This window comes from Poeciliopsis prolifica, unplaced genomic scaffold (assembly GCF_027474105.1).
Source record: "Poeciliopsis prolifica strain line A6 unplaced genomic scaffold, Auburn_PproV2 SCAFFOLD004, whole genome shotgun sequence".
NCBI classification, from domain to species: Eukaryota; Metazoa; Chordata; class Actinopteri; order Cyprinodontiformes; family Poeciliidae; genus Poeciliopsis; species Poeciliopsis prolifica.
Window position 1 is genome coordinate 9,888,846 of NW_026562379.1, and position 15,087 is coordinate 9,903,932.

Genomic DNA, 15,087 nt, shown 5'->3' on the forward strand with positions numbered 1-15,087 from the left:
ACAATGTACCACTTCCCTCGCTGTGTTGACGCTCCTTGTCTGCAGAATGAAAAGTTCTCCGTGTCTGAACGGCAACAAGTAATATGCCTACTGCAAACTCTATAAAAATATTAAGGCCAGGGCCAATTTCACCTAATTGACCATAACTATTGTGATAAATTAATTTCCTATAGAATGCTAACGCAAATGTCAGAACTCAAACAGTGCAGATGGCCGTGAACTGTGAAATATTCGGCTTTCTAGAGTTATTAAAGTAGTCTAATCAGCTTATTTATAGTTAGCACGTTGCTATTTGGTAGTATATGACACATCCCACATGGACTTTAAATAGATGATTCCATCTGGGTGATGCAAACCAACTCAGCGATACAGACATACAGAAACATTTGCAGAGTTGTAACAATAAACAAAATGTGAAGCAGCAACACAAACTCCTCCAAATAAAACAGATAAGATGGGTAAGGAGTGTGAATGTATTTCTGTCTGCTATTCGGACGCCTCGGTCCAGACAACTGAGAAAACATTAGGATCGTCTTAGTATCAGCAAGTTTTAAATTTTAACTAATTATATTTTGTGCTAACTAATTTGTGATTTTGCTATCAGTGAAACATGTTCGAATGCAACTTTTGTAAATCTCCTGAAGTAAATTAAAATTTAATTGCAGCATTAGGATTTCAAATTGAAAAAATTACAGAAATAACTTTTGGAGGGCGTTTCACCTTTGGTAACCAGGATCTGGTACGTCTAAAGCTGAATTTCCTGTGGTGAGGTTGGAGACGGTTTGCCATTATTGTTGTGTGTAAGATCTTGTGAATGATCACGGGTTTTGTTGGTCTTATATGAGTTGTTCAAACACTGTCTGTGATTCAAGCTACCAACAATATGCAAAGAACTGAACAATGGAAATTGGATAAATAATTTTACATCAGAAGCACTTCAGCTCATAAAGAACTGCATCATCTATGCATACTTAATAAAGACAGCTGACACAAAGGTTTTGAAAAGTGAGAAAACTGAGTTTTTCTTCAGTCTTCTCCAAGTGTGTATCTACTGTGTGTATCCACTGAAAGAAGACATTGACATTGATGGTGTTATCATACAGCTTTGTAAGTCTGGAGTCCTAATCCTTTAACCTCCAAAACACATTCTCCTCGGAAAATCAAGTCCATGCAGAAAACCGAGGCTTCTTCATTCAATCAATTTTCTTGATTTTCTTTTTCTGACCAACACTAGTAAGCTGTTGCCATGGTAGTTCAGATGAAGCAGGAATAATAATTGTTTCACCATAGCTGTGTGTGAATTATTAAAACCTAGAGGGCATGAGTGAACTGACTGAGATACAAAGAAGTCAGAAAGAATTAGGACTGAGTTTTCTTGTGGATTTAATTTTTGTATTCTCCCTGGGTCTCTTCACAAGAGTCAAAGCCTGCAACCTTATGGTGCAAGAGTCAAATCCAACCTCCAAGATTTGCAAAACTACTCAGCAACATTAGAAAGCAGCTAATTCACAGAAAGTACATCAGTGGAGTCTCAACTTCAACAAATTGTGTTTACTGATGAAGCACTGCAAATTGTGTTGTTCCAAAGGGAGTCTATTTTTAAAATCAATGCTCATTCTCTCACCCCCCAAAAAAAATCCTCATTAATAATTTATTGAGGTAAAAAAGATGCATCCAGAGCTAAACTTCCACACAACGGCCCTCAAAAAAACACAATAACAAGTACACTGACACAAGGTTGGTGCTAAACTGAAACAGTGAAAGCTTTGTAAGTCTGTTAAGTAGTCACAAACACAAAGTGAGATCAGTAGAAGTTTTAAATCAAAATGTTTATTCTGTCCTAATCTCAAGCAAACACCAAAAATGGTCCCACAGCTACTCAAAGACAGAATGAATACAGCCGCTCTCTCAGGCAATAAATTAGAAAAAAAAATAAAACAAAATAAACACATTCATATGTTTCACAATAACAAAATGACATACAATAGTTAAATCAGAAAGATAAAAAATATATATATATATATATATACAGTGTTCGGCTGGCTTGTTTTGTCAGGTTCCACCTGATTTAAGGGTGTGAGATTTAGTAACTCTTCTGCAGAAAAAATAAGGTATCGACACCATAATCCACAAATGAATGAAGGATTTTTATTATTCTGTCAGACCTCAGCTGTCAAAAGAAAATCTAATATTTGTGGTAAATATTGGGGTGGAGCAATTTCTAAAAATGAAAAAAAAAAAAAGAATTAAGTAAACTTTATGACCAAATGCCAATCAAGAAGGCCAGTTTTGTTTTCTGTCCAGTGGCTGAAGTTTTTAAACAGCTATCACCGTGGATGTTAGCACTGAGATTCAACATACTCCTCTTCTCTGGGATGCATCTTCTGCATACTGTAGTATTCATCCTCATCGTCAGAGTCCTTGAAGAGACCAGAGCAGCAATAGATTAAATACTTTGTACAAGAAAATTATCAGTATGTCATGCAACCTTAATGTTCTGCTGTTATGTAATGAGATTATGCAACATGCAATATTTAGCTGATGAAGTGGGCATATCCATTCAAGTTATTTATGAGCTGAAAGTTATTGTTTTCAAGTGCAACACCGTTAGACGTACCATTAGACACATGTTACAGCAAGTGGTGCTCTGTACGTAGGCTGCCTGTGGGTAGCCACCATTTTCCTCTCTGATGGAAGGAGAACACACAGAGGGTTGTAAATAAAAATAATCACACAAACTGATGTCAAAACATGCAATATATCACACATCTTAACCTGTGTTTTGTGTGTATAAAATATATCTAAAGCTGATTTATGCTGAGCGTGGAAGTGTCTGACTGTCTCTTTCCCTCCTATTACTTTGATATCAATACAAGCAACCATATTTTTGCCATATTTTAAACATGGCAAAAAAAAAGTAGAATTAAAAAACACTCAGAGAAAACTTCAAACAAAACAATTATTCAAAGATCTATAAAATGACTATTTTCATGAGTTATCATCACATAAAAGAAAGCGATGCAAGAGTGCCAGAAGCTGTAATTCTTGGAGAGACTGCCTCCAAATGTGAGTCAGTCCCTGCAGACCTTTTGTGTTTGAAAACCCTGCTGCTCAGTGCTTTCTCGCTGGTCTGGAGTCGTAAGTGGTACATATGCTTTGCTGTTCACATCATGAACATGCATGTCTGATAAACTCTGATAAAGGTTTCCACATTCTTGCTCCTAAAGCCACGGTGCAGTCCATTGAGTCTGCAATTTTGAGTATCAGTTCTCAAGTGAAGAAAAGTGAAATATTAAATTCTATTAGGAAAAAAGAACAATCCATTATTAAAAGGTTATTAAATTGGCAAATAAATGATGGATGGCTGCTGCCTTGTTCTCTAACTAAATGGATGTTAAGCAGATAAGAAAAGCCTAAATATGAAAGAAAGTTGTGTTCATTAGTGGGATTTAAAAACTTACATATAAGGACAAGAGTTGATTTTGTCAGAAAACCACACTACGCAATAATTCTTTAATTCTTTTAAGGTATTCCTTAAGGCGTGTTTAGTAATTGCTTTATTTTTTATGTTTAACACTGTGATCTCAATTTATAGTAACTAAAATGTGCAGTTTTAGCTCATATCCCTGCACCCCAAAGATGAACTAGTTGGAATAGACCAATAATTTTTCAATTGGAAATTGCCCTTGATTAAGGAACTTGTAAATAAACTAGGAATGCAAAATAGTGAAATAAAAAAAAGTTGGAGAAAATATACTTTGGCATAATCTTGACTTAACTCCCTCAAACCCCTTACATTTCAAATACATTCATCAAGTATAACTATGCTATATCTCCATTCCATAACACGCTTTGTGAAGGGGTATTGAGGTCAAAATTTCCTTGATGCTCCCCAACCTGTCTCTGCGGTACATCAAGTTTAATCTTGGCTTTCTGGTAAATAGGTGTGTTTTATAAATCAAATTTTTATTCCTTAAAATCAATTTTATTTTATTTTAGCCTCAGCAGGGATTGATCCTGCTTCTCAGTAAAGTGATCACGTTGTGTTCTCTGCTTTTTTTTAATCTTGTATATGTTGTGATATTTTTCATATATTGATATATTTTCATCAAGGCATATGGAGCGTCCCATTCTGGCCCAATAGAGCAATAAAGATATTATGGTGTGTTTGTTTTATGATTTTTTTTCAGTGGTAAGTGCACCTAAAAAATAATAAAGTATCTATCAATCCATTTATCTGACTTTTATTGTTATGCTAAGGTAACCAGTTTATCCAGAATCCCAAAAGGCTTAAAAAGAAGAGAGAACAGCAGCTCTACTCAGATTCTGAAGCCACAGACTGCCATCTGAAGCCACGTTAGAGATCAATCATGGGAAGACAGTGTTAATTCAAAGCACGTTCCTCAAAGACACCTGACCTTTCTTAAGCCAGGTGTCTTTAACTTGGACCTCAGTTCTTGCTTAACCTTCGCAGCATTAGCAATCCAGATCATCGCTGAAGGCTGACTTGACTGTCATTATCCCCAAGAGAGCAACATCAGTGATTGGTAGAACAAATTTACTCACCCCTCTGTGACCTCTATCGGTGATCTGTAGGCCTTTGATTGGTTGTACTGTTTCTTGGGACACAACATCCGTCCAATCAGGAAGAAGGTAATGAGGCCAGAGGGGATGACGATAAAGGCGAGAAGCACAGCAACATCTGAGAAGCGGATGGTCGCAGCTGAGGACAGCAAGAATATTGGGGTCATTAGATACAAATTACCAAGATGATCATCATCTTATTCACAGGAGATTTTCCTCTCCTGTGAATAGCTGACCATCTCTATTCACAGGAGATGATACAAAATCATTACAATTCTCTCGTCAGAGAAAAACAAACATTTCAGAGACATATTCAAGACAGTTTCACTTCACCGTTTTAGTATAAACAGTTATGACTGTATATACCAATCATAACTTCATTCACAGGAAGTTTGTGGTCCCAGACAAAAAAGACCTGTGTCTGGGACCACAAACTTCCTGGTTGCCTGGAAACTGCTTTCAGACATAAACAACTAAAATTTGCAAAGTTTTCTCGGGAGCTTTGGCAGTGCTGCAACTGCAGGTTGCAGCACTGCTCACATGGCAGTGTGAGCGCACATGGCAGTGCTGCAATGGCAGAGGAGTGTGATCTTCTCCAAGTAGATATCCTCAACCTTACCTCAAAGCCAGAACATTTTGAGCCAGATTGCTTACATTATAGGGCAGCAAACAAAGCCTGAATGTTTGTCTCGATCTGCTGAATCAAGAAATATTTGGCAGAAATATTTACCAAACAGCTTTAATTCTCCTAAATCTCACTGCAAGAGGGCTGCCCACCATCATGATCTGTTCCAACTTACCCTTTGGAGTGACTGTCAGAACAGTTTGTGACTTTGGGGAGCCAAAGACATCTGGGGGATTTGTGACGTCACATGTGTATGTCCCATTGTCATTCAGAGTGGCATTGATCAGGGAGATGGAGACGTCCCCATTTGCCGGGGTTCCCAGCCATTTGATGCGACCAGCAAACTGACCACTCTTTGGAGGTTCAGCTTTAGAGGAGAAGTGGAAAAACTGCAATGGAAAAGAAAAGGCAAAAAATCGTTTCATAAAGACCAGGTGGTGAAATAAAGTGTAGCTTGAGCAAAAGCTGTGCAAGTTCAGCATGTTTGAGTTGCAGGATGAAAATGACCCAACCTCTGAACACTAAGATAAGGCACTATTGTTTCCAAGTACAAAGCACAACGTGATCATCATCTACATTTTCAAAGAAAAGATAGTTAGTATTTACTTCTGAGAGCAACAAGTCAAATTTGTCCAGCTGCTCCTGCTTCAAATCTTTGTGTTAGCCTTTTTTACTTATTACCGTGTAATTAATGGAATTTAAAACTCAATGTATATGTGTGACAACAATATTGTCACACATATGATCCTGATTACAATATTTTCAATTACCAAACAGCTTTAATTCTCCTAAATCTCACTGCAAGAGTAAACAAAACACTGTTGAAACAAGCTTCCAAATTTTGCCTACAGGTAGCAATGATATGGAGAAAAAGTGAAGACAGTGACTTTTCTACTCATAACAGAAAAATGTAAGGTAATTCCAGTTAATGAAGGGTTTTAAACATTGGTATAAACCAGTAAATCCCCATGAAATCTTCTGAATTATTCAGTCTGGTCTGCCAACCACTATAAAGATCAGTTAGTCAAAGCTTTAAATTCATGAACTCATCAAGCCACATTTTAAAACGTAACCAGCCTAATTTTCTTCCCTGTCCCCTTACCTTATGGTAAAATGTTGCCTGATGCAAATTTATGCAGTGGCAGCTAGGTGAGTTCAGCACAGGTGATAAAATTACATCTGTCTAAAGTAAAGGTTACAGCATAGCTTTATACTCCATTATGCAATATTTCATTTGGCAGCTGGACAGCAGAGACTATTTTTATGACTCTTTAGTCCATATAACAGAACGAAGGCTGAAAACTCCTGAGACAATCATGATTAGATCTATAATGCTTCCTAAGAGATTTTACTTTTAAAACTAATGACTAATGAAAACATATGACAGTCAATGCAATAAAAAAAATAACCAGACCTCATTTTTGTCACAAAACCTGAGTTAAAAATAAACAAAATAACAAAAAATCAAAAACATTTGCAATAAGAAATAATGCATTTGTTCCCTAATGAGGATTGGTATAACTTTGTGGTTAAGAGTGCTGCAGAGTTCATTTTCATAAATGAACAGATGCACTGCAAATGAACACACTGGCGTCTGGCTATCTACTGCATCATCCCGCTGCCTCTGCCCTCCTTCCTTCAAGATCCAACTAAAAAGATCATTAAAGTCACCAAACCTTCAAAAAAAAAGAACTTTTGGAGGTTTTTTCCTGATTTCACCTTACATATTTTTCATTTTGTGTGTATCCAGGTGTGTCTTCAAGGGAACTATGCTTATTATTCATTTAAATACAATACACAAAAATGATCCAAATAAGATTTTTTTTATATTGTGTTCTCAATTCTCTCCATATGCATATTATGAGTATTTGAAGCGATGAATTTTCATCTCTTTATTTGTTAGTAACTACATTCTTTCATTCAGCTTGTTGTTGATAAAGAACACTGGTTTAATGGTTAGTGTGAAATTTGAATGTCAGTCTTACTCACAGTTCTGTGAAATGAGCAGGAATGAAAGAGAAAGCTTTCTTTCTCATCCAATTACCAAGAAAATATCATTTTAGATCATTATAAGGAAATGGATGCCTGATAAGTATGTAAGCAGATCATCATTCATGATTTCCACTATGCTAATTAGTAAAGTAAAACCGAGAAACCTGGTATATTTTGGGATTTGTTATCATTTTTTAAACATTGATCCAATTTATACACTCAATAAAAATGCCTGAAACCTTCAGAAAGAAATTAACATAACACAGGCAGTTATTTTGTTAACATATTCTAATGCACTATTTTTGAGCTTTCCGGCATTAATATTTATTAAATAAAGACACCACAGCAACATTTCATTTGCAAAGAATTTGAGTCTAATGTTTATGTCCACAAGCAACCAAAAGGCTATGAGAAGTATCAACAAGGTTAGTTACACATGGCTTCCTAAATAAAAACCGCATAATGGCAAAAGCAAACATAGAACAATCACAGCCACTGATAAATTTTATGGTTTTACAACTATGTGTATACAAGCTCTACTTTCTAAGAGACTGACTGCATGCTCATACTGATAAAGCCAATCATTCCTATGCACTGTAGCTGGTCAGGCCTATACGCAATGAACTAGAACAAAGAATCAAAGAATCAACATGGCATTCTAAACCAAGAAGACCTGGATGTATCTAAAAGGTTTAGAAAATAAGCATCTGTTTCTGGCCCAAAGAAGCTTTCACAAGCAGAGTTCAATAGCCAAATACTCCAATTACTATCATTTTCTACAAATATTTGATTGAATATTCAGCCTCTCTTCTGAGACAGAGGTAATTACGCAAGCCACTGAAGCACTGCAGCAATGCTGATTGACACTAAAGCTTCAGCAGCAAATTGATATTTTCTGACAGGTTTTCACATGCTTATTCATGGCCTTTCACAGCGAGATATACAGCTAGGGGCCCGCGGGCCAATAAACTAAAGACGCTAATGAAATTGGGAGGAAAGTAATTGAGGGTTTAGAAATAAAAATTAAAAACTTGTCGACTGTGCCATCTGTGGGTCGGATCAAGATTCAGATTTAATAAAGCAAAACAGGCTCCCTAGAATGAGCACTACAAATCCATGAGGATTTACCTTCTTTAACTTTTTAATGGTTGCTGGTTCGTCTGTCCTAAATACTTAGGGAAGACAAGTTTGTCTTAAATGACCCAACCTACAGCATGCCACACCAGCAAAACCACAAAGCATTAGCTTCCATTTAATGCTGAGTGCTCCTATAGGAAATTACTGCATATAGGGTTGCAGCTACCACATTATAGAATCTCACAGTCCAAATGCAATTACAAAGAACCACACTTGATGGCCATCTCCCAGTACAATGGAGCTGCTTAAATTATGCGGTGCATTCTTTGTGGACTGGAGAGTGAATGTTAGCCCAAAGTCTGCAGGGTTATAAGACTGAATGCAGTTATGGTTTAGAGTGGATACATCTGAACTAATTTCAAACAAGACCACAATACAGTAAAGGAAGTGGTATCAGGTTGGGCCGGCTGATAATTACTGTGAAAGCTGTGGACATACACAAATGGTGGAAAGGAACATAAAATTCTCAGCATGGGTCTAACAAATCAAACATGCAGGTACAAATAGTGTTCAAATCAAAAATAAATAAAATCAGAATAAAATGCCTTCAGTTATGACCACCGCAGCTCAAGAATGAGATCACACTAGAATGCAAATAAAGTAACCTGCTATTCGAACAAGTCACTCCCCTGTATGTTAAGAAGGTCCTGATATATTTTAATCTACATGTAAATATGATCTGTATGCTTTTGGTATGTATGACTCATAAAGATAAAAGTGAAAATATAACTTTTTTTGTTCAAGGCTGAAAATATGGAGAATATCAAACCAAGCTAAGAAAATCATTTTAAGCACCAAATGAGCTATTTTATGTGTTCCCAACAGGCCACCATGCTTTCCAGACACAGTAAATAGGAAAAGTCAAAATTAGTTACTTATTGGTCTGACAACATATTTCAAGATGGTTCCCACCGTACACATTAATGCTTGTTAAGGTAGAGTTGGTGTTTGAACTTTTAAAATAGACATGTATGAGCATTTTCAGAAGGGATCTCAAGTATTCTAGGATTTGCAATCTACAACTTTTGAAAATACCTGGTGTCCACTGCAGTGTTTTACAAGATCTCCAAGCGTTAAAGCTTGTAAAGTACATCGTGAAGTTACAGACCTCAAATGTATCAAAACAAGAGAAAGCCAGACCAAAAAAACACACTAAGCATGACAAAGCAATAAAGACACTCATGTGGCACAGACAGAAGGAGGAACCAGAAGAAGTAGCAAAAGTAACGGCAGCTGGATATCAGGGAGGGCCACTGATTTGATGAGATTAAATGTGATGACGTACTCTTCCCCAATCTCGAAAGAGTTCTTTTTGCGTAAGAAAGAAAGCTATTTAAAAAAAGATCATCTTCCACAATAAAATCAAAGTAGTGATGATAGGTAGTGTTAATATAGAAACAAAAATACCAGCTTCAGATTCTGTGACACTTTAACTCTTGTGGTGCAAAAACATCTTTGAATCAGTTTTTCAGTTCAAAAGTATACAGCCTGCTGTATCTCCTTTAGAGCAGACAAGGTCAGAATGCTGGTTGATTTCTAATAACAAAAACAACATGTCAAGATGAGGTGTTGATTCTGTTCTGAGAGAGCTCTCATATTTTTCTAGTACTTGGACCTATTGATTTCCTGGTGCATGTTGCTTCTTTAATCTAGGAAAGTACTATTGAAATATTTAACATTGGCTCAAAATAATTTGACTCACATGCAGTTATTCTGCAGCATGACAACCCTGAGTAGGCTGATGGTAATTCCCTGATACTTTTGTTTCAGCATTCAAAGTAGTTGATAAGGCCAGCTAAATTACTACTTGGGTTCTTCTATCAACACCATAAAATCAGGGGTTTGGTTAACCAAACATTTCACATCTGACTTTTTTTTGTAAATGGTGACAGAAAAATCTGAAGATCATTGGTTATTTTAACACATTAGATTACACATCCTTTTATGTAGATATTTTCAACTTTACACTCAGAGCAGAGATAATTAACTCAATTAAGAAAATAATGAAAAATCTTAGACTTGGACATCTCGCTATCTGGTAGTTGATAGTGCATTGAAAAGTCATGAAGAGTTTGGAGGTCATCTGTGAACCAACTTGTTCAGGTTGAATATCAATTTAAAGAAAATGAAATACTAAATAATATTGTCATTTTAGAAATGGACAATGGTGGGAGTTTTTTGACCCTGTCAATCAAAACATCAGACAACAAAAAATCTAGCAACGACCTCTGCATAACATAGAAAGTTCCATGATTTTTAATTTATGTAATACTCACTCTTTAAACGTGCACCGCCTTAATACTGAGCCAAGTGTCTAAGTGTTAATAAAGCAGAGTGTCAATAAAACTACTCTCAACCTGTGCTTGGTCCATTAGTTTGTTTTTAAGTATTCTGCTTGAGAACACAACAAAATTACATGGGTTTTTAATATTGTAAGGAATTGTATAAGTAGGTTCTCAAATACTCACCACCAGTGATGAACCTCCAGTCTGTGGTGTATAGGACCAGCTGACACGCATTTTACTTGTTGGGTTTGCTATAGAGGTAAAAGTGCAGGGCAACTTAACCATATCCCCTTTAGCTGCATGGAGCTCTGGTGGAGTGGTCACTCTAATGGAGGAAACGTGGGAAAGGCCTGGAGAAGAGATGAAGTCAAGTAAGCAATTGGAAATATGATACGGGCTGATTCACGTCTTCATGAGTTTAACAGAAACTGAAATGAAGAACTAGAACAAAAAAAAACACTGCAAGTGGTTTTCCCACTTTTATATAAAACAACTGATATCAATCAAGAAATGTTGCAATGTTGTCACTTTTGTGATTGTCACAAACTGACAGAACAGCAAGGCTCTCCTGGTACAAATAACACTGAGTGACACATTAATCCAAGTTTCTCACCAGCTGCTTTTCTTGGAATTGACAGACAGGTTCGACATCTGAACATCAGACCTTCAAGAGTTATGAGTGTCTTAACATGTATCTTCATGCCCATCAGTTTATTGAGGACATGAAGTAAATACAGAGATAACAACAAAAGCAGAACTATGTTCTTATAAAAAGGAAATGAAGCAGAGGACTCTTGAAAGAGGAAACACTCTAAATCTCAGTGACATGATGGATGCTGCTAATGTGGTAATTAAAGGTATCATAGAAATCTTGGCAGGTCCCCTGTGGTCTTTGCACTGACACAAAGTTTCTAAATGCTGTGATAACAAAACAAAAGCTAGCAAGTACAATTATGCAGAATAATAAGTGGTTCTGGTTCAGCCTCACAAATGGAACAAACACCTCCATCTCTATTTAGAAGCAATATATTTATTTTTAAATAACTACATTTTGAAATACTTTTTTTGCTCAAAACATCACTATTACAATGGGTTGAATTCATTATAATAAATGCACCAGTTGTTGATTTTTGTTAACTATCTAGAGCTGTAGTATATGATTAATAATGTGTCTTTTGACACAATAATTAAAACTGTCACCATGATTAAATAGAATAACAACCAATCAGAGCCAGGAGGAAGGTCTTAGTGCTGCCAACCATCATTACTTACTGTAGCTTAAACTACAACTAATTTAACCTATATTTCCATAGTGGCTTGGAAAATATTCATGCCCCATAAGCTTTCTTTTTCAAACAAAAATGTCAAGAGTGTGCTGTGGATTTATATCCAGCCCCCTTTTCATATGGTGATATATGAATAATCTAAACTAGTAAAATACACTTGTGTGTTATTTATTCTCAGTCTGCAAAGGAAAAATGGGAGCCTGGGGTGAATTATATTGATTTATTTGCAAAAAGTTCCATATTAACTCAGGCAGACTGAGAACAAATACAAACCACAAATTTAATGAGAAAGAAAACAGTACATTTTTCTTCAAAAATCTCAAATACTTCAAATATAAGCTTAATATGACAACATTTGAAAAGGCCACTGGTTAATTAAACTTTAAATAATCAAGGCAACAATAAAACTACCTGAGATGTATGCAAAAAGACGCAATAGTTAGTGCTCATAGGCAGCATTCATAATGGATGCCCTGGCAATGTGAATATTATTGAAACCACACAGCATGACGCAAGTACTTATCTTGTCAGTGCTAATGACGCAAGTACTTATCTTGTCAGTGCTAATGACTGTTTATGTCCTATATACGTTATTTAAAGAGGGCTTTTGTTGGAAGGATGTTTTAGTGTATTTTAGACACTTCCCGAATCCACACACGGAGTCCCAGCGCCGAAGCCTGGCCCCTGGCCCCTTGCCCCGGGCTCCTCCTGAATTTACCACCGTAGGCCTATTGTTATTATGCAATACTCTCCCACCCAAATGCTAAAGATCCTGTCAGTTAAATTAAACAGTATTCTATTTACTCTTATTTTATGTATTGACCTTTCAACATAGGGTTTTAATTTTAGCGTCTAAAATGTATTTAATGCGTTTTCTTATCTTCTAAAATTTATCAAAATACCATCAAAAACAAACTTGTGCCTGCACTGTTAATATAAGTCTGACTCGCCAAGAAAAATAATTTCTCAAAATAACCAATAACTAAATAAGCAGCTTTTAAGAGCAAAGATCTGAGTATTTAACCGCGTGCTCTTCAGCTGACGCTAAATGCTGAAATATTCACTGCGACACAACACCCGGATCCCAGGCCCTACTTACCGAAAACGCCAAACAAATACAGCAGCACCACTACATTTATAGCTGTCCTTCTTGAGTCCACTCGACACATAATTGGATCTGAAGGTGGACCCACTCCGGTGAAGATAGAAAAAATCCTCTAAATTGCGTCAAAACTTCGGTAAATTTCCGTCCATAGTATGTTTCGTCTTGAGTAAGTCGGCGTACCTGTCGGACAGGTTTGGAGCAGGAAGTGCTCTCCGTGCGTAAGAAGACAGCGCTTGAATCAGCCAACTCTGGTAAATGTTGAAAAAAGGAGACAGGCAGCTCGAAACTTACTCCGAAGGGGAAAAAAGTCAAATTCCTCCATAAGATACAAAGTCCAACACATGGTTTTTTTTTTTTTTGTTATTGTTGTTGTTGTTTTTTGTTTGTTTGTTTGTTTGGTGGGTTTTTTATTTATTGTTTTTTTTTTCTTCTTTTTTCTTTTTTTCTTGAATATAGATTAAAAACTGTAACCAGGAGTTAGTTTGGTTAAATACATTTTAAATTAGATAGCTGCGCTATGTTAATCGAAAGAAATAGCACAAAGTAAATAAATAGTGCAAATAATTTGGGTTTCAGTAACAATGTGTTGCTATTGGAAAATGCAGGCGTCTCTATTTCACATATGTATTCATATTTGGTTTTTTGAATTGATTTAGACTCTTGCGACACTAAGTATCCAAAAAGCGTTCAAAACAGAGCTGGTCTAAATCAGAAGCGAACTAAGCAGCTGCTTATTTCCGTCCTCAAACCAGCAGGGGGCGTCCAAGAGCATTCCATTTGCCACAGTTTCATTTGGCAAATGAAATTTTAAAGTCTGAAAAATTTGATGCTAGAACAACAATACTGAGCGGCAAAGGTAGATCACAGGTAATGATAAATTATTTGAAATTCATTTAAAATATGATCATAAACTAACAAATTAAATAATCTTTATTAACTTTTTGATAGAATATGATGGTGACCCACATGCAGTATTAACTCAGGGGCTCTAGTATCCATAGCATTTATTCAATATCAAAAAACGTATTGGTTTCAAAACTTTATTCCACATGTTACCAATAATCAAATAATCAGATGAAGTGTCATTCAAGCAAGCTACAATTAGCTGTAGTGTTAATTATTGACACAGATTATATGATGTGACTTCGCAGCTCTAAGCTTTCATGATACTTACAGTGGATCTGTTCTGCATAAAAGACTCATCATCATATATGGATGATACATAGGGAATATTACTTAAGCTATGGTGATTTATGATAGTTGGATGAATCCAAAATTAATTATATTACAACACTATTAGAAACAAACACATTTGGTTTTAAATTGAACCCAAACTTTCTTTAATACAGGCTCTATAACCATGAATGTGCCCTCATATGAACCCCTGTTTGCAGTCCTCATCTCCCTACCCAGCCTCTATACATAAAAAAATGCAGATGATCTGTTGGGAGAAACTCCTCTTCTTTCCCTGATCCCAATCTCCTGGACCTACTGATGTAATTATTTCTAAAGGGAGAAGGTTCCCAGCCTTTATTAGTTTACTTTCTCAAGGGGTGTAGTTCTTTATCTTTCAACTACTGCATGTGTTTCTTCAAAAATCCTTTGAAGTATATCTATATCTGGGTTTACTCGGTCTCCGTAGTCAATTTCCTTCTTACATCCATCATGTGGTCATCAAGCATTTCCTCGAATCTGAAAAAGGAATAATTTCATGGCACATCAAAGAATTTGCAAGGGTAGCATCATTTTGACATGCTCTGCCCTTTTATGGACTTATAATTAATTCTAATATTTGTCAGCCTACACAGGAAACTAATGCTGTGCAATATATTATATGGCAAACAACCAGGAAGGGAAAAAAATTGCACAATACATTATTCCCGAAGCAAGCATTTCCAGTCCTGGTATGCTGATACCTTGCATGTTTCAGTGGAACTGCTTCTGTATACCTGATTTAAGCATTTGATTTATTCCTCATCTTGTCTGAAGTTCTACTAGATGCTGCAGATTTCTTATTCAAATCATGTAGATACAAAGGGAGAAAGAGATAAAACATTCAGAACTTCACTGAAA

The 15,087-nt window shown here is 36.2% G+C and overlaps 1 protein-coding gene across 1 annotated transcript; it reads right to left on the reverse strand.

Moving 5' to 3' along the window:
- Positions 1 to 1,810: 1,810 nt before the first annotated feature.
- Positions 1,811 to 13,493, reverse strand: mpzl3 (myelin protein zero-like 3). The gene is made up of 6 exons (XM_055029067.1): positions 13,009 to 13,493; positions 10,807 to 10,973; positions 5,385 to 5,598; positions 4,567 to 4,723; positions 2,618 to 2,687; positions 1,811 to 2,420 (listed from the first exon to the last, which is right to left on the reverse strand). Exons 1-6 carry the CDS (start codon positions 13,076 to 13,078, stop codon positions 2,340 to 2,342), a joined length of 759 nt encoding a protein of 252 aa, XP_054885042.1. The 5' UTR covers positions 13,079 to 13,493; the 3' UTR covers positions 1,811 to 2,339.
- Between the last annotated feature and the right edge of the window lie 1,594 nt (positions 13,494 to 15,087).

Excerpts from the sequence above, each read along its gene's own strand:
- mpzl3 (XM_055029067.1), bottom strand. The coding sequence starts at position 13,078 with ATGTGTCGAGTGGACTCAAGAAGGACAGCTATAAATGTAGTGGTGCTG. Across the intron at positions 10,974-13,008 it reads GTATTTGTTTGGCGTTTTCG|GCCTTTCCCACGTTTCCTCC; the intron begins GTAAGTAGGGCC and ends TCTCTTCTCCAG. Across the intron at positions 2,421-2,617 it reads GCTGTAACATGTGTCTAATG|GACTCTGACGATGAGGATGA; the intron begins GTACGTCTAACG and ends GGTCTCTTCAAG.